Genomic DNA, 18723 nt, shown 5'->3' with positions numbered 1-18723 from the left:
CATGTTAAAGAAGATAAGAAGCTGCTCTCACTGTATGTTTATAGTCCATTCTGACTTAGCTCCTTTTTACAATCATCCACTTGCAAAGTGATTCATCAGCAGACAGAAAAACAGTCGTAGATAAATCCAGCCCATTATCATTATTAAACTGAAGTAGGGCAATTGCCTTCAAACTCTTCCTTGTACCACTCCCAATCAGTATATTGTGTAATATGTTTTTTTATTAGTCCTGTGGTTCCTGCAGCAGGCAAAAATGTTTCATAGATGTTCATTGTTGCAGAAAGGCAAAGATAAACACATTTATTTGCCGTGGTGTGAAGGCCTGTTTGGGTGGGGGATGATCTGTGGAATAGGCACATAGCCTAGATAGAAAAGCAGCTGATTCCATTTCCATCCATCCATCTCTTTCTCTTTCTGAGGATATATATTTGCTCAGGGTCATTACAGTACCAGGACAGCCAGTCAGCCAGGCCAAAAAAAAATCCCCAGGGGAAATGAGCTGGCTTTGCTCTGTCAGACAGAAATCCAGCAAATGGGTGCTTCACACTCAATCTTTGTTTTATCTCACCAATATAATCTCAAGTCCTTGCAGCAAAACTAAACCTCTGTCCCTTACTGTTTCCCAGGGGGTTAGAAGAACAGAGGCCACTCAAACACATCTGCTTTCACGCCTGACTGGGCCGTACCAGCTGCCATACAGTCGGATTGCAGGTGAATCTCATTGTGTCCTCTCACGGTGGAATTAGTACAATTCTTTGGGTGTCATGTTTATAATTGTCTGTCACACTTGAAAGGGATTAGATCTAAGCCCTTGGATATGCTCATTTTAGAATTCCAGGTTTATGTATATTGTTGCTTTCTGTATGTGTCTTTTTGTGTTTGATTTGGCTGGCTGTAGTGAAATGGAGACGCTGTGCCACCTGCTGGTCAGGTATGTCACTACAGCAACAAAGGCTGATGAATGAGTTCATTATGCAGCCTGTGAGCTCAGCCACCATACTTAAGGGCATGTTTGGCTTTTTGAAACCACACAATATCTTCAGTTTTCTGTCATTTTATTACAAACAGGCAGTTTATACATCAGTATAGCATCTAGTAGTAAGGGAAATCAACAGGTTGGTTTATTAGCACCAAAAAAAATTCTTTCTTTCATGTGCTTGGCATGCAGCATGTATTTAACTTTTCTCTGTATATTTTACACACATTTTATTTAAAAAGTGCTTCGCTAGAATGCAAATAGCAATCTGTACTTTTCTGAAAACATTAGAACACAGAACTTTTGATAATTGTCAACATATTTATGTGACCAATACATCAACCTATCATAATAAATATTTTTTTAATTGCATAGTTTGCAAGGCTAAGCTTCTACTTGGATGTGCAAAGATCAAACATACAGTATGATGTCTTTACATCAACAGTAAAGAGAATAGAAAACAGCTTATTTATTGTGTACTGCATCAGCAACCATGACACATCTAAGCTTTACCTCACTCATTGAAGATGTCGAGTATTTTCATAATGATGTCATAGCATCCAGAAGTCAAGCTAATGCTCGTGGAGATGTCCATAATTCAGAAACAATATGACAGCAACAGCTCGACCTTAGCACCCAGCGTCGGCATTAAACTGGGTTTCAAAGTGCATCAGACAGAAAATAGCAAATGAGAGAGGATCATACGTCTGCGGATTCTTGTTCAGCTTCCCAGTATTACAAAGCTCGAGCTTTAGCATGGGCCTGCAGGAGGGCGGCTGTATCAATGTGGGAACCTTGCATAGCGATGGAGAGTGCAGTCTGACCACGCTGGGGGACAAAAAGAGAGAAAAACAGGAAAGAAACAACTCAAATTAAATATTAAGTTAGACTGAGTGGACAAAGGCATGCATATGGTTAGTCTCGCATTGCTTGACCTTCCTAGGGTATGGCTAGTCCACACAGCATTCCGGGATGGGAGAAAAACGGGATCTGGTATATTGGCATGTCTTTAAACCGATGACAATCTTCTTGGGCGGCGGAAGGAGCAGCGGTGCCGCTGCAAAATAGCCTCGGGAAGGAACTTGATTTGGTGAAACGTGTACGTTCAGAGGTTGTTTTAGTCGTGCAACAGAAAACTCAGATTGGACAGGTAGTCTAGCTAGCTGTCTGGATTTACCCTGCAGAGATCTGAGGAGCAGTTAACCATAGTCCTCATAAATCGACCGGAGTTTAAAATTATAACAAAAAGAAAGCGGAAGGTAACGGACATCCGGCAGAAAAGAGTGAAATCCGGCGGAATTTCCAGGGGCACCAGAGCCAGAAGGTGGAACGTCGTGGATATATAGCATATGGTAAACATACCTGCTAAACATGAGCATGTTAGCATTGTCATTTTCATGACGACGTTAGCATTTAGCACAAAGCACCACTGTGTCTAAGAACAGCCTCACAGATATGCTAGCATGCTGTTCTTGTTTTCATGTGAATAGTTGCATCAAGGTGCAGAATTATGGCTCCCAGAAGACAAATTAAATAACAAAACTATGTGCACGGTTGCATTTGATGTCCTTAAAATAAATAGGTTGAGATTTAATTTCATCAGACTTTAATTAGTGTAATTAATTTTGTGTTGTGTCAAGGTGAAACATGGTTTAGAGTCGAGATAGGATAGGACGCCTGTGGTTGATGGTTTCTCTCTCTCTCTCTCTCTCTCTCTTTCTCTCTCTCTCTGGTAAACTCTACTTTAAATGCAGACTGTGTAAAAAGTAGAAGATACATTTGCATCCTCTCCTCTGCTCTCCTCCCTGCCTCCACTCGCTCCAGACTGGCAGATAAGGTACTGTTAGCGGATTAGCTCATCTCAGCCCAGGGAGATTTGTCTTACTGTAGCTTTGATTAATCCTGGGAAAGCTCTATTCTTCTGAATCCAAACTGTCAGTCCACCCACGTCCACACAGTGTGAGTCAAAACATTCAAGGTTTCATACATCTAAGCTCCTTTTTGTGTTCAGTTATGTGAATAGAAAAGTAGATATGCCGTTAGGTCAACAAACAACAGGATTTCACTAGAGAAATGGAGTTGGACTCATATAGACTGAAATATTATTTAATGGGTGTACTACTGCCTGCAGAACAATTTCTTTTTTGAGAATTCAGTCCAGTTAACTGTGACTCTTTTGGTATAATGACCAGGTACAAGTCATACTACTGACAAGAACACCTGTATCTCACACTAGTGGCCGTTAAAATGAAGACAAAACTTATTCTGGTTTCTCCGGTCAAAGGGTTAGAGGATTATATTGGAAGTAAAATATGGGTTTTCTGCAGTATCACCTTGTCAGTCAGGGTGAGGTCACACTGGCCCCTCTCCAGCAGCAGCCTTGCTATGTGTGTGTGGCCCCTCTCAGATGCGAACATCAGGGCTGTGGTTCCCTGGCTGTCCTGGAGGTTAGCGTCCGCTCCACAGCTTAGCAGCAGGCGAACCATCACAACCCGCCCATGTCTCACCGCCAAGTGCAGAGCTGTTTGGCCCGTCTGTGGAGAGGGACAAACAGAGACAGAAAATTTAAATTTAGAGATTTGTTAAAAAACTACTATATCTGTACTACTTTGTACTACCTGGCTGGAGCGAATGTTAATGTTGCTCAGCTCCATTAGCTTGCGGACCACCTCCATGCCACCTGGACTATCGGGCACCGTCAGTGAGGCCAGCATCACTGCTGTGTAGCCGGCTTTGTTCTGAAGGCTCACATCACTCACACCTGGTAAACAAAGAAAAGAGTCATTTTTTTTCTGTATTGACAAGCCAACTATTCCTGTATACAAACTCGTGCAACACACTGTTACCTGTGTCCAGTATCAGGCTGACGATGCTGTAGTTGCAGTGGGACAGGCTGTAATGTAGCACCGTGTTGCCGTTGTCATCAGCTAGGTTGATCAAGAAGGCCAGCAGTGAAGGTGTGGCCTTCTTTACTTCTCTCAGGTACACAGCCACCCTGCTAGCCACTGAAGCCTCCTCTGCTGCCGCACTGAACCAGTGCTGGAACAACATGACCAGGGCCTTCCTCTGGAAAAAATAGGGGAACATAGGAAGGATTTGGACAAGACAGTGTATACTTTTGTCCGACGGTCATACATACAGTAACTCCAATATTCACTCTCCTTAAAGCTCTGTTTTGGTCTCCACCAACAAATATCTGGCTCTTTAGCTGCTAAATGCTCCACTGTGTTCCCCAGCAAGTCACTAACTTTGTCTGTCTGCTGCTTGGTGTTGGGCAGGTTAGGTATGAATGGTTTATTAGAGATTTTTTACTGAAAGGTTGTTGAGATCTGTAAAAGTGAATTAAGGCGAGACACGGCAGGCAAAAACATAGTTTTTTATTTTTTTCACTGGTCAATTTTGAGATTTTGGGCTATTTGTCTTCATAACATGTCTTCTTTCAGACTTGTGGTGAAAAAATGTCCAAAATACACATATTTTACTACACTTTGTCTGTTTGCGTCTGTAGATTTCTCCTAAATTCAACAAAAGTTGGCGTTCTAAATCATCATGCTGCTCCGCGATCGCTGTCTGCACCCTGTCATGACATATACCATTAGAAAGCTCTCTCTCTCCTGTACAATGTTGTTGGATACAAATATGGTATTTTCCTTTTCATCAGCAACCAACCGTGAAAGTAAAATGGGGGATTTAACTCTAAATGCGCAATCTCATTGGCTGATGCCAATTTCTGACGTGATTCGTTCAGAATCGTCAAGTGACGTGCTCTGACATTTCCGTAAAGTGGAGGGCCATAAAACCAAAACAATGAGCTCAAAGACGCTAACATTCTCCGTAGAGCTGAGGGGAGCGGGAGTTAGGTAATAATTATCTGTGGGTTTGTCGCTATATAGAAACACCTTTTATATTACACATAGACCATGTACACATTGTTGATAATATTCAGAGCAGCTTTAAGATCAAATAAAGTTTAGTTAGTTGAGAGATTTTTCTCATTAACCTTAAGATATACGAATTCCATTACTGTAAATTAAATTAATTAGTTTATTTAGGTTAGATTGAGGAAGGTTTCTGTGAAAGAATCAAGACTGCTCACCATGTCATCATTGGGGTTATCCATGTTGTCCATGTGATCTTTGAGGAACTGACAAGCAGCCAAAAAATCTGCATTCACTGTCTCTCTAGAAGAAAGAGCATGTGTGTATGTATGCATAAGGGAAGAGAGAATAGAAAGACATTTTGTCTCATAGAATTAGGAACATTGTCCCTTGAGATTAAACACAGGAGCTATTCCCTAAAGAATAAACATCACCAACACTGTACATTTTCCAGACAAACACTGATAAGGTGTTTGTTCCGGTCCTCTCACCTGCCCCCGGTTGTGGTTTCTGAGCCAGAGTTCCCCTCCATCTGTTCTCCTGGGGGCTGTGGTCTCGTCATGGCTGTTTTCTCAGCTTCCACACACGCTACGCCTTCATCTGGCCGCCCTGATCCTGCTCCTCCCGATATCATCTGTCCGTCTGGGCTCATTTGCCTCACTCCCTCCATCCGTCTCTTCTCTGGGTCTGCATCCACCTGGACAGCAGCCATCTCTGTAGGGCTGATGCTGCTCTCCTTTTGCCCGCTCTGATCCGCACTTATAAAAAATAAATAATTGAAAGCAGAGCAGAAAATTAGAATTGTCAAAAATTCACATATTGTTCAAATGTCTCAAAAACATTACTACTTTTAGCATTTATAGCATCAGGAATCCACATTAAACACAATCAACCATTCCCTCCCCCCACTCTGAGGCCCAAGAAACCATCCTGGAAACCGCTACGGTCACATTTCCCATATTTTCTGACTATAATAACTTAAAAATAATAAATAAACTCATTTTGGAGGCCTTGGGAAATGGCACATGTTCACTTTTCTCCTTTAACTGACAATTTTCGAGAGAGTGGCATTCATCTTTCAATCCTAAATTTAATGTTTGACTTAGTAAGCACCACACAGCTAGTAGCTTAAATAACCCCAAGTTAGTATGTCTGTCAACCCAAATGATGGTTTTAAGCAATAATCAGAACTCTAAAGGTTGCTGAAGTCAGAAAGAGTTTTTTACTAACCCTTCATTAACACCCACAGAATGTAGGCTTTTTGACATCCAGGCACTTCTGTCAGTCCTCATGATGGATTTAGAGGCTGCATGGAAGACAAACACAGAGGATAATGATGAAATATTACAACACAGCTGAACATTACATGCTCCTTATGAAATACAAATTTGTCATGGTTTATGGCTTGTCATGGTACTTTTGGACACAACCATTTCTTCACAAAACACACACATTGATAAAGAAGAGAGTAAATGAACAGGTAAATTGTGGGCCTGAATTTGACAGTGGTACATCATGATGTAGCATAAATGGTAACATAATTAGATTTTCAGTATTGACTTTCAAATTGGAGCAAAAAAAAAACCTTTTATTTTGACAAGACTTCTGTGCTGTGATACAAATGTGTGGATTTGACGTTTTACACATTTAGCAACACTTTGAAGACATATAGAGTTTCTTTATTGAAATTAAAATGAGCTTGTGGTTTTTCAACAGCCAAAGTCCACACATAAACTTGCTCCTATTTCCTGTGTTGCTACAGCTGTTAGCATCGACAACAATTCCAGCTCTGTTATACACAGGCTTTCCACTACACAGAGCTCCACCGGCTCATCTCACAACACTGAAATTTAGATAAAAAATACGTCTGTAATAACGTATTTTCATATACATAATGTTTTCCATTTTTGCAATTTAAGTTAAGTTTCTGTCCATGCCCACTGATAATTTGAAGAACTTGTTTTTAGAATGAAGTGTATTGATTTCAGACTCATCTCTGAGGTTCACAGCTGCTATTTGAGCTTTGCATGCTGAGATTTCTGACACTTTTAAAAGGGGGAAGCTTTAAAACTAAAAGCAGTTCAAAACACCAAAAACCAGCCTTAGTGGGAACTAACTTCTCATGTGCTCCAGTAAAATAAAATTAGTCAACGATCATTCCCAACTAAAACTAATGTTTTAAGTTAGATGTCACATAAATAAATACAAAGAAAAGTTCACCTTCAAGTAGTTATTAAGACAAAAATGACTAAACTAAAGGGGTAGTTCTGCCTTGTAGCAGATAGATTGACTTCTTCTTTTCCATATATAAGTCCAAATCACAACATTAAGATTCCATCTCCCTTCATATAATGTGAGCGCTGTGCCTCTCAAAAAAGTCTGTAAGAGGGCTAAGAGGACGCTTGTGGAATAGATGCAGACAGAGGGCAACCACCGTTAGTATCTTTATAATCTAGCTATGTTTTAATCATTAATGTACAATGTACCTCCATGCTGAATCCTCTCTCCATCACTGTGTCCATGCTGGGTATAGTAGGAGGTAAGGATGTCTACGAGTCCCATCATCTCCTGCTGCAGGGAGTTGACTTTAGGGTCTGGGTGCTTTAGAGGTTTACCCTCCTCTCCTGACTCGTGGTCTGCACACAAACACTCCCACTGCTGATCCAGAAGCCTCTTGATCTTCTTTATGTGGTGGACCACTACTTCTGTTTCATCTGAAGCGTCTCCAGCTTCCACAGACACTAGCGGCTCTTGACTTCTTTGTCCATTTGTGGTAACAGGTCTTGCATCTGGACTTCTGGACACTTTATTATTTGGTTCAATGGACCTCACCGCTGTCTCATCTCCATCCTGGTCTACCACCACCCTCTCTGCACGGACCCACACCGCAGGATTCCTGATAAGGTGCTCCATCTTCTCATCTTTCCTTCTGCTCTCCTCCTGCTGCTCCCTCAGCAGCCCTAAGGTCCTCTGAAGCTCCAGGCCAGTCTCATGGAGCTTCTGCTCCAGCACAGCTACCTTAGCCTGCAGCGACGTCACCGTCAGCAGCTCATCCAGATCTGTACTAGTCCTCCACTCGTGTGTGGGATTAGAGTCTTCTTGACTGACGCTGTGATTTCTAGGAAACATGATGTGACTTTCATGCCGAGGCCTTTTGCTGTCCACTGTGCCGTAGTGGGATGAGGTGTAAGGGTCTGTGGTTCCATTCATTGAGGGAGGTGGCATATGTGGATTCAGGCCCAGACGGAGCCTTTCTCTTTCCTCCTGGAGGATGCAGATATGCGCCCTGAGCTCTGGAATCACCCTCATCTCCATCTCCAGCTCCCCCACACGTTCGAGGGCCTCTGTCAGGCGCCTCAACAGGCCTGAGCAATCCTGGGGTCGAGGGCTGTCCGGTAAGTAGAAGACGTCTTCACAGGATGTGATTCTTTCTTCAAGGTGATCCCTCGAACTCCGAAGGCTGCCGGGGTCGTCTGTGGACTCTGATCCTTGTCTCAGTAATACTGTGAGTGGCATACTGGAGGCACGCAGGAGATGAGGTCTGATGTGCTCACCGAGAGGTTGCTCATCAAACTCCTTGATTCTGGCCTCCATGTCTGCCAGGGATCTGAGCCCTGTGGGAGAAAGTTGCGACCTGTGATCATCATTTGCCCAGGAAGTGTAGCCATGGTGATGACCGTCTGACAGTCGGGACCTAGGGCCAAGAGCTCCAGTAGATCCCCAGGGGCTCGAGCGGTAGCCAGACCCAGAAGGGTTGAGGTGCCTGGGAAGAGTGCTGGCTCTGGGGCCTTTGCTTCGGCGCTGGATGGGTACTCTTTTGATTGTGTTGCCTTTCTCTATGTCATCTACGTATTTTAGGAAGTCCAGGTCAAGTCGAAAGCCATAAGGGGTTTCCACGGAGTACGGGGGCTTCCCTTTGATTCCATTCTCTGTTGTTTTATGAGGGAAGATACATTAACATTAAAACAGTGATTTAATATCCATTTCAAATGTTGTAGAATTCTGTCAAGTTTTAGACTTTCTTTTTACCGTTTTGTCCTTCCATCACTTTTTTGTCATCAGTCGTTCAAACAATTTGTTGCCATATTATCTGGTTGGATCTTTGGTGTCTGACAAAACAAATAAAATAAAATCATATAAGAGATGTAATTGAGCCTGCATTACATGAAAAACACGTTTGGACATTTTTACAAGTGGCAGAAGTATTTACTGTGTGGTTATCTAATAGAATAATGAACGTATTCATGATATCTAAAGGGATAAACAGATGGATTTTGGCACTAACATTCATTTGAGGTTTGGCTGTGGAATGTTTGGTGGGAGACTCCATCTTAATTTAATGGCCAGATGCAAGATCACTATGAGAAGCAATAACCCTTTTTTGTACTCCATTCACAATCTGCCTCTTGTTCATTCTCCCACAAGTAGCACAAAGCTCAAAACACAAACATTCAATTACGCTCAAGTGCTTTTTCTCTCTTCCTCCCTTCCATTCTCTTCTTTTCCAAAAGACTTCTGTTTTTTCTCACACTCTTATTGCTTCATTTCTTCCATGCATCAGCCTGCTATTATTCAACAGTGGCAGGCCTGATGTTCACTTGATTACAGCCCTGCCATCCAGGACGAGAGCTGAAAATAGCCTGGGGCTGTTAGGCCCAGCAGCTATGGCCAGCGGAGCAAAATATACTCCTACAGACATAAATACAGACAACCATTGTTCTGACTCACTACTTCCCTCTCTTCCTGGTCTCTCTGTGCCTACTACTAGGTCTACATTCTTCTGCCAGATCCTTGGTCTACTTTTACTGAACTGTCTCTGACTGGATTTTCCCATACCTCTCTTTACAGTATGGCTCTGCTGCCCTCTGATTCTGATGATTTTCCCTTCTTCTCTCTATATCATAGAGAATAGTCTATGATCTATGTAGTCATTTCTTCCCCTACCTCCTTCTCTCAGTGTCTATCCTTTCCATCCTCACCTCTTCCCTCCTCCTTCCTGACCACCAGCCTCTGTGGTAGCTTGCTGTCCTCTTGAGGCACCGCAGCCACTGAGCCACAGCCCTAAACAATGTCAGCTATGTAGTAAACAGACAAACACCACCAAATGTCCCTGCTGGGAATTGTGACCGTCATTCACAGACTCTCTGATGACAAGCGATAAACAGCAACAAATCTGCAATAAACAGATACGGATGCGCACATTTTCACCAGCTAAGATGAACACACTGAGGTATAATATTCTTGACATGTTGCAAATGTACATGCATACATGCAGGCCTCACATGCACACTACGCATACCATGTCTGTTACAGTATGTGGTCCTTTCTAGTTTCCAAATGGGTGGAGTTTAACAAATAAGATGCGCAAATATTACAAAAATATTTTGGTAGTTCCAAGAAAGTATGTGAGCATTAAGCTAGAATGACGTGCTACCAAAGGGCTCTGTATTGCTTGACATTTTCTGATAATATTGTCGCTATCATCCCTGAGTACTGATCTAAGAAGATTCTTTTTCAATACCTTACATTTAGGAATAAAAACAATTCAGCAAAAGTTCTCAAATGTCTAACTTTGACTACTAAAACTACTATAAAAGGATAATGTGAAGAAGAGAATGAATCTGAGTAACATTTGAGGCCAGATTTCGACAGTTTTCATAACATGATGCTCGGGACACATTATTTGGTACCAAAAAAGTAAAGTAGAAGTAAAATTAAGTTAGTAAAAAGTCCGATATGCAGCCCCAGTTGCAATATATTCTCTGTATTTACCAAATATGGGACACCCTTGACCTAGTAAAAGGATTGATCATAATATAATTTCTTCTCACTGTATTCTCAGTTCTGTTGCCCTTACAGAAACCTTATACATGTGTTATGTATTGAAACTGATACAGTATGTATGTTGTTGTGCCAGTGGGCTTTTATAATGTTGAGTGGGACCTTTTAGCACTCGATCTGACAAGTCTAAGTTTAGCCTATACACTTGAATGTAACTTTAAAGTACATGTCAAGAGAAGAAACCCAGACATGTGTCTTCATTTTACAGCGTAATAGAAGACTATTCTATGTCCTCCAGGTAGACAAAAAAACTGTAAGGACAACAAAATAAGTAATTTGGCGTAGAGCTAGTGAGGCATTAAGGTGAACAAAAGAGCCTAATGTTGACTACAAGCAGAGGCTGTATCCAGCATAGACTCTTTCAGTCAGCACTTAGAGCACCTGTTACTGCTGACATCTTAATCAGTCTCACTGCTGTCATCAAGTTGAGAATGGATGCAGTTCAACAGAATGGAAACACCTTCAGGAAATTCTTTTACATTTGTGCTTTGAAGTAAAAGATGATTCAAGATTAAATTTAAAAAAAATTACTTCTACAAAATGATTGATTGCACATTTTGGGGAAATACACATATTCATTTTCGTGCTGGGGTTAGATGAGTTTGATACCACTCTCTTATCTACGCTAAATATGAAGCTACAGTTGGGAGACAGTTAGCTTAGCTTATCTTAGCTTAGCTTAGCTTTGCACAAATATTGAAAAAAGGGGAAACAGCTAGCCTGGGTCTGGCTCCAGACATATCCCCCTGTAAAATCACAACTAAACTTGTTTTGCACAGATTAACAAATCTGATACCAGGTGCTGGTAGGCTGATTTTTGTACCTTTGGACAGAGCCAGGCTAGCTGTTTCCCACTGCTTCCAGTGTTTGTGCTAAGCTGAGCTAGCCATCTCCTAGTTGTGGCTTCATATTTACCGTACAGATATGAGAGTGGTATCGGTAGTCTGAATAGAAAGCTGTATAACATTCGGAAACAGAAATGTAATGTATTTATTGCATGCTGTCAGATAAACAAAGTCAAATTCAAACTGCTGTAGCCCACAAGTTTCTGACCAGGTTACCACAGAGGAAACAATATAGCAGAGTTAGGGTTAGGTAATTCCCAAAAGTCATTGCCTAACTCTCTCCACATTTCCGTGGCACAGGTTTTAATTGTGTATGCTCGGAGCAGTCGGCCCACCTCACAGGAAACCCAAGAAATGAAACGTGAAAAGTTTGCCTTACCCCAAACAGGCCCCAGCCAATGCTGCCTCTGCACACATTGAACTCAATCCAAAATCAAGCATCAGAGTGAGTTTTTTTCAAAATCAAGGTTTCCTTTTAATCCACTTAAAGCTCTTGTGTTTTTTTCCGTTTAGAAAATGTCCCCGTTTTTTAAGCAACCCTTTTACTTTTTTAGGGTTCTTTTTATCTTTCTGTTCCCACAACAGCTTCTCTCCTCCTCTGGGTAAAAGTGTCCCTTCTCACACAGACCTTATAGACTTTCTGTATCAGCACAAACCTCATAATCACAACATCTCTATCCACAGCATTCTTTACCAAAGCCACAAATTAAATATGAACTCATGACACAGCAAGAGGGGCGACCTCCCAATGAAGTCATAATAGAAACTTGAAAACCTCAGATAAGGATGAATGGATCCTCTTAGATTTCAGTCAGTAGCAAGTAACATTTGGTTTAGTCACTGATGGTGCCAGCAAAGATCATTTTTAGCCATACTAGCGGCATTACTCTAGGGATGGCAGTGTTGGTTGGTTGTTCTGCCACTTTGTTCCAGACTGAAATATCTCAACAACTGTTTAATGGATTGGGGTGAAATTTTGTACAGGCGTTCATGGTCCCCAAAAGATAAATCCTAAAGACTTTGATGATCCGCTGACTTTTCATTTCCATGAAATTTTCATCTCCACTATGATGTTGACATTTGCTGATTTGAGTAAAATGTCCCCAAAAATATTGGATGGATTGCCATGAAATTTAATACATATCCATGTTCCTCTCAGGATGAATTGTAATAACTTCATTCAACACCTAGTACTATTAAGTCAAAATTGTACAATGTCCAACACTTTGGTTTATGGTCAAATACTTGCAAAACGAATGGCATTCCCATCAACCTCAGCTGTATTTTGTGTTTAGTGCTAATAGGCCAACTTTAGCCTGCTAACGGTGAACATAAACTTGCTAGCATTGCCATTGTTAGCATGCTGATGTTAGTATCTAGCTCAAAGATCAAAGCTCTAGCTGTGCCTTCTGAAAGTGCAGCCTCAGAGTCATACAGTCTTTTATTACAACTTATGGAATTACATACATTCATTCTTTATCATGTTTTTGTTTCCATGGCTTCACTTGGGGTGAACATGCATAACTGCCAATGTGGATACTATCACATTGTCTCAGCCTTTCACTTGTACTCTATGTTTGGACAGAACAATGTTTTCACAAAGTTTTTTTTTATAAAGTGTGGGTGGCCTTACTTCTAAAATTTTAGACAATTACCGTTGTCCTGAACTGAGTGAGAAACTACGTTTCAGAGCTATCCCCATTAACTTTGCCTATATCTCTGTCATTCTGTCTGTACAGTATGTATAACTACATGTTCTGTTCCCGGAAAAATCATTCCTCTCCTCCACTTTTTGGCTGTACAGACTGTGGTTTTTTCCGTCACATAACTCTAAACCTTGTCTTCTGTTCGGAGTTGATTTAGAAACCAAAGCCAACTTCTTGGACTTGAGCTCCCTTTCCCCTCCTGCTCGATCTGTCTCTTCTTTTTTCTGTCAAACTCATATTTTCACTCACTGTCTCATAAAGACTTCCTTGAAATCCCTTAAGTTCTATGATCTTTTTTCAGTTTGTATGTTTTAGTCTTGGGATTTTGGACCCACTGGAGTCCTGGTGGTTGTCCAACAGCAACAGGGTCAGAGTTGCATTGTGGCATCTAAGCCTCATTGTGTGGTATGTGGAGCCAAAGTTCATAGTATGAAACAGCTGCCAGGGGCTTCATGCAAGGAAGAAAACTATGGTATGTTAACATGGCAAGGTTATAATAGAAAGTGTGCTGCCGTGTGTGTGTGTGTGTGTGTGTGTGTGTGTGTGTGTGTGTGTGTGTGCTCACATGGTCATGTGTGTTTGTGTTGGTTCATGTGCATTTCTATACAGTAAGTGTAAATAAAATGTAAATATAATTCAACATTTAATCTTTAAAAAGCAAAGTAATTCTCCAGAAAGTCTGATTAGTATTCAGCACAGGCCCAGAGGTCCACTCCACACAATTTGTTAAATCACTTTAGAGTCAAAAGCTTTTCTGACCCTGAATGTAGATCAGCCTGTCCCGAATCAAAAGACTTTCAAGGTCAACATTTTGCATCTCGGCTTTGATTAACTATCCAATCCAACAGAGATGAATATTAAACCAGAGCTTACCTGGTGACATGTGTTCAGCAGTTTTCTCCACTTTGTCTTGCTGATGTGAGGGCGTGTTTGTCAGACAGTCCACTACAGTCTGCTCTCAGCTCAGTTCAGCCTGTCTGTCCGTCTGTCTTTCTCCTGAGAAGGCAGGGACGTGCTGTCAGGGAGAGTGGCATGCCGCGGCTGTTTGGTAAATGCCAATGTGCAGCCCTTGCCATAACAGAAGCTGGGTTTGCTTGTGTGTGAAAGAGAGCACGGAGCAGGGAGGGGCATGTGAGCAAGCCTTCCTAGGGTACCTCCTGTCTGACGAGACTGACAAGTGGGAGGCTAATAGGCATACAGAACCACGCCTACTCCTTCAGACTGCAGCCAATAGGTGTTTAGAGGTGTAGCCGGCCGGGAAAGACAGCAGCTCTTCTGGGACCCTGGTGACAACAAGTCAAGATATGGAGCATCTGACATACCAGAAAGTACCAGAGTCACCTTACTGTACCGTCCAGAATCCGCTCAAATAACATCAGTGACCACGCAGTGCCTGGTAGACCTCCCTCGTTCAGAATGTGCAACCCTACCCAGTGTTATGTGGTCTCTGTCCTCTATAATCAAGTAAACAGGGTTGGGGGGGCATAGGGCTTGGTGCCATCCATGGGGGTTAATTCTCTCTTGGTGCATACCTCTCATTCTTCATGGATCGTCTTTCAACCCGCACCCAGCCTCTTCCTTTGGGGCACCACCATCATGCCAGATAAGCCTTTCCTCTGCTCTTTATAAGGGCAGTGGACAATACGTCACAACTGTCTGGTCTGGTTGTCTGTCCTCTATCACCAAAGTCTTTGTGAAAAAGAGGAAATTGCTTTTGTAGCCATGCAAGCAGCACAGTTCTAGGGATAGAAATGTCTGTTGGACTGTTGGTATGTCCACCACTTTGGTCCAGACTGAAATATCTCAACAACTATAAGACGGATTGCTGTGAAGTTTTGTACAGGCATTCATGGTCCCCAGAGGATAAAGCCTCCAGACCCTAGTGTTCTCCCAACTTTTACTCAAGCACCACCAGCAGCTCAAATTTTTCATTTTTCATTTATTTATTTCATTTATTATAGTATTGGATGGATTGCCATGACATTTTGTACAAAAATGTATTTTCCCTCAGGATGAATTGTAATAACTTTTGAGATCCCTTAACTTTTCATCTAGTGTCTTCATCAGGTCAAATTTTGCCCAACACTTTGGCTTATGACCAAATACCTGCAAAACAGCCTCAGCTGTATTTAGTGTTTAGTGTTAATTAGCAAATATTGCCATGCTAACACACTAAACTAAGATGGTGAACATCGTAATCACCTGCTAAGCATCAGTATGAAAGCATTGACCAGTTGTTAGCATGTTACCACAGAGCTGCTAGCATTGCTCTAGACTCTTTCTTTACTTCTCATTCCATTTATTTTCTTAAATCTTATGTTTACAGTTCATCTATTTCTTTTCTCTATATCTCTCTCTCTCTATCTATTTTTGTGTGTCTATGTTTGTGTTGCAGCTGGCTCAGTTTGTCTCTTCAGTCAAAGAGAAATGTGTTTACCATCACGTATAGCCTATGTGCAGTGAAAACTGTTTAACACAGTCTCAAACTGGCAGCATCCAACTTGAGCCCATCTTGAAATTAAAATAAACTGGGCAATGGTAATAAAGGGTATATGACATGATGAGGTGGGCGAGCCACTCGAGGAGCAGCTGCAGCAACTGCCTTGTGCCCCAGCACTGATGGAAAAGGAATTAGCAAGAATTAGCAAGAACTACCCCTTTTCCATTACCCAAGCAGACAGCTGACTCCAAGAGGGATTGTGGTTTGACTCGAGGGAGGGAGAGAGAAAAAACGATCTTTATTGGACCAAAGGATTGCTGACGGACTGACCACAAACTGCAGAAAACTTGGCCTACAGTTAAGGCAAAAAATCTTGGTCTGCTCAAAGCCAGTTTCAAAGAAAGATTTAGAGTTGCATCATATTTGAAGGGGAATGCAGAGTAGGGCCCTTTAAATAAAATACTTAAAATATTAGTTGAAAAATGAGTCATTAAATATTAACTTACACAAATAGATGCTTTGGGCTCACCCCCTACTGCCTCCTGGTGGAAAGTAGCTGAAGGTAAGTTAAATACTGCCAGGAGGAATGTGCTCTTTTTAGAGGCTTTAAAGGAGATTCATTTTCAAATTGTGTCAGTAATTCTAATATCCATATGCTTATTTTTTGGCTCAATGATTACTTTGAGGAGTTGGGCATTTGAAGGACAGCTGAAATAACGAAACACAAAACAGGTGGAAATGTTTAAGGTATAATTCAGTCCACCTAAAGGTCTGTCACAGCCAACATCTTCCCCCATTTGATGTACGTTACGTAACTGTGGCGTAGTCAGGGGAGTTACAGGTTGTGCTGTAGCTGCATTGGCTACAGCACAACAGAGACCCATGACTCAATAATGTACTTTTGACCAGAAGGCTACAGACCCTTAACAACAGAGGTTATTTGAAATTAAAGATGCATAAAGTCTTACAGTAAGTAAAGCAGCTGGAATTCATTTGAGTCAGTTGTAGGTTATAGGTCTATCGGTATTACTGTTAACATTTATGTTAAGGCTGAGGCTGCAGTAAGTAGAATATGTTTAAGAATGGTATAGTGCTCCAGCAGATCTGTATCATACAAGGCATTTAATAAAATCAGTGTTCAGCTCACTAGTAGCAGAAATCTACTGAATGTGTAAACAAAAAACTAATTGAAGAAATAATGTGGTTTATTTTCTCTGTCAATAAGGCAATGTTCATGGGAGTCATGTCTGTATACAAGTCAGTCACTATCACTTTCTAAAAATCATCTACTAACTAACAAACTTACTCACTTTTTCCATGACAGAAAATAAATGTAACTCATGAAGGTGATGGTAGATGTCATTGTGGGTTCAAATGTATGTTTTTATAGGTCATTGCTCAAAACACAAGTGGATTTTAAAAGGTTGATATTTTATAATTAAACATCTACAGTAGGATGTATAATGGATTATTTTAGTATTTCATGATATTCATTGTTGGCTTACATATTTAACACTAGTATAGGCCTATATCTCTTTCTGGAATCAAAACAGGTTAGGACAGTTATCCCAGTTCACTGAAAACAAGCCAAGGAAATGTGGATTGACCTAAAAAATGCCAGCTGCACAAACATTATTTGTCTTAGGCAGTTTGAATGAACAAGTTAACAGTCTGTTTGTATCGTAGATGAATAGAAAGCAGTAACTGTAAGAGCTAAACCCGGTCATGGTGCTGCATTTGTCTATTTAGGCTGAGAATAACCAGCAGAAGAAAATGTCACTAAACTAAATCCTATTTAGTCCAATGTTTAGAGAGAGACAAATGCATGTGCATTGTCATCTCTTCTAAATGTCACTGTCATTATATCGTTATAATGGAAGGAGGAGGAAAATTGCATAGAGAAATGTTTCCATGTTAGAAGCAAATGACTTTCAGATCAGTCCTAAGTATACAAAACAACCCAGGACCGTTTGAATAGATATTGCAGAAGACTCGCTTCAGCAGGTGGCGAGTATTGTACAGTCTGATGGCTGTTGGTGAAAAAACAACCCCCTTGGGTGCTTTTATTTTGCCCTTGAGGTAGATGAAGAAAGCTTTGAAGCTTCTGTGTAGCTGCATCAGATTACCATGCCGTTTTGCACCCATGGGATTTTGACTTGCGTACAGTGTCACAGTGTGTGCGTAATTGATTATATTATAATTAGTAATAGTAATTGATATATTAATAGGCAATATCATTTTAGGACAAAATAAACCGGTGAGGAAATATACTGTACATTTTTTGTGTAATCCATTTGGATTACACGCCCCCTTTACCGTAACTCCCAATGTGTGTGTCCCTTACTCTTTGAAGTGCGGCTGCTGTGTCACAGGTTTCATAAGTGTGGGCCACTGTGCATCTATACATTTTACCTTCCAGAGAGCAGGCCGCATGCTGAAGTCAGGGCTGTGGACTGTGTTTACTGTGTGCACACACTCATGCAACCCTGCTCTCATTTGGGTAGTTAACATTTAACAGAAGAGAACGTGGGTCATCACTCCATGTGGATGGGTGATTGTATCTTACTTCATACTCCTACTTTTTGCAAGGGAGATTTACGGTTCAAACAATTCATGTTGCTTGATTTAATTTTGAGCAACATGTTTTTGTTCCCTAGTGATATATTACATGCATCTATACAGTACTTACACAGCACCTACTCACTACTGTATCAAAATAAATGAAACTAAACGTTGAAAACTCATGAACATGTAAGTCATATTTCTCAATCGATCCTATGTAAACCAGGTCCTCTTCCTGTTAAAAAATAAACCAGCCACACAACATTAACAGGGACTAGCCCTGGCCTGCAGCACAGGTTACTAGAGGTCAGTTGAAAACACTATATCACACTGTTCTGGCTGAGAGGAATACCTCTTTAGTTTAGAGTCATTTATTATGAATAACAAACATCATTATTATTATTTAACTGTGGCTTATCATTGCTGCAGTGGCGAGCAGAAAAATGAAGTGAAGTCAACCCGGTGTGTGCAAGTA

The 18723-nt window shown here is 41.2% G+C and overlaps 1 protein-coding gene across 1 annotated transcript; it reads right to left on the bottom strand.

The window, feature by feature from the left end:
* Positions 1-1038: 1038 nt before the first annotated feature.
* On the bottom strand, positions 1039-14405 carry LOC120568347 (KN motif and ankyrin repeat domain-containing protein 4-like). Its single transcript, XM_039815774.1, has 10 exons — positions 14120-14405; positions 8884-8963; positions 7341-8783; positions 6085-6160; positions 5346-5612; positions 5073-5157; positions 3823-4042; positions 3595-3737; positions 3310-3510; positions 1039-1804 (listed from the first exon to the last, which is right to left on the bottom strand). The coding sequence occupies exons 2-10, from the start codon at positions 8897-8899 to the stop codon at positions 1712-1714; spliced, it is 2544 nt and encodes an 847-aa protein (XP_039671708.1). The 5' UTR covers positions 8900-8963; positions 14120-14405; the 3' UTR covers positions 1039-1711.
* Between the last annotated feature and the right edge of the window lie 4318 nt (positions 14406-18723).

Source organism: Perca fluviatilis, chromosome 11 (assembly GCF_010015445.1).
Source record: "Perca fluviatilis chromosome 11, GENO_Pfluv_1.0, whole genome shotgun sequence".
Taxonomy (NCBI): Eukaryota; Metazoa; Chordata; class Actinopteri; order Perciformes; family Percidae; genus Perca; species Perca fluviatilis.
Note: the sequence above shows the minus strand (reverse complement) of the source record. Positions and strands in the feature narration are given on the sequence as shown.

Coding starts and splice junctions, on each gene's coding strand:
- LOC120568347 (XM_039815774.1), bottom strand. Junction 6,161..7,340: donor AGAGAGGATTCAGCATGGAG/GTACATTGTACA, acceptor TCTTCCATGCAG/CCTCTAAATCCATCATGAGG. Junction 3,511..3,594: donor TTAACATTCGCTCCAGCCAG/GTAGTACAAAGT, acceptor CCCTCTCCACAG/ACGGGCCAAACAGCTCTGCA.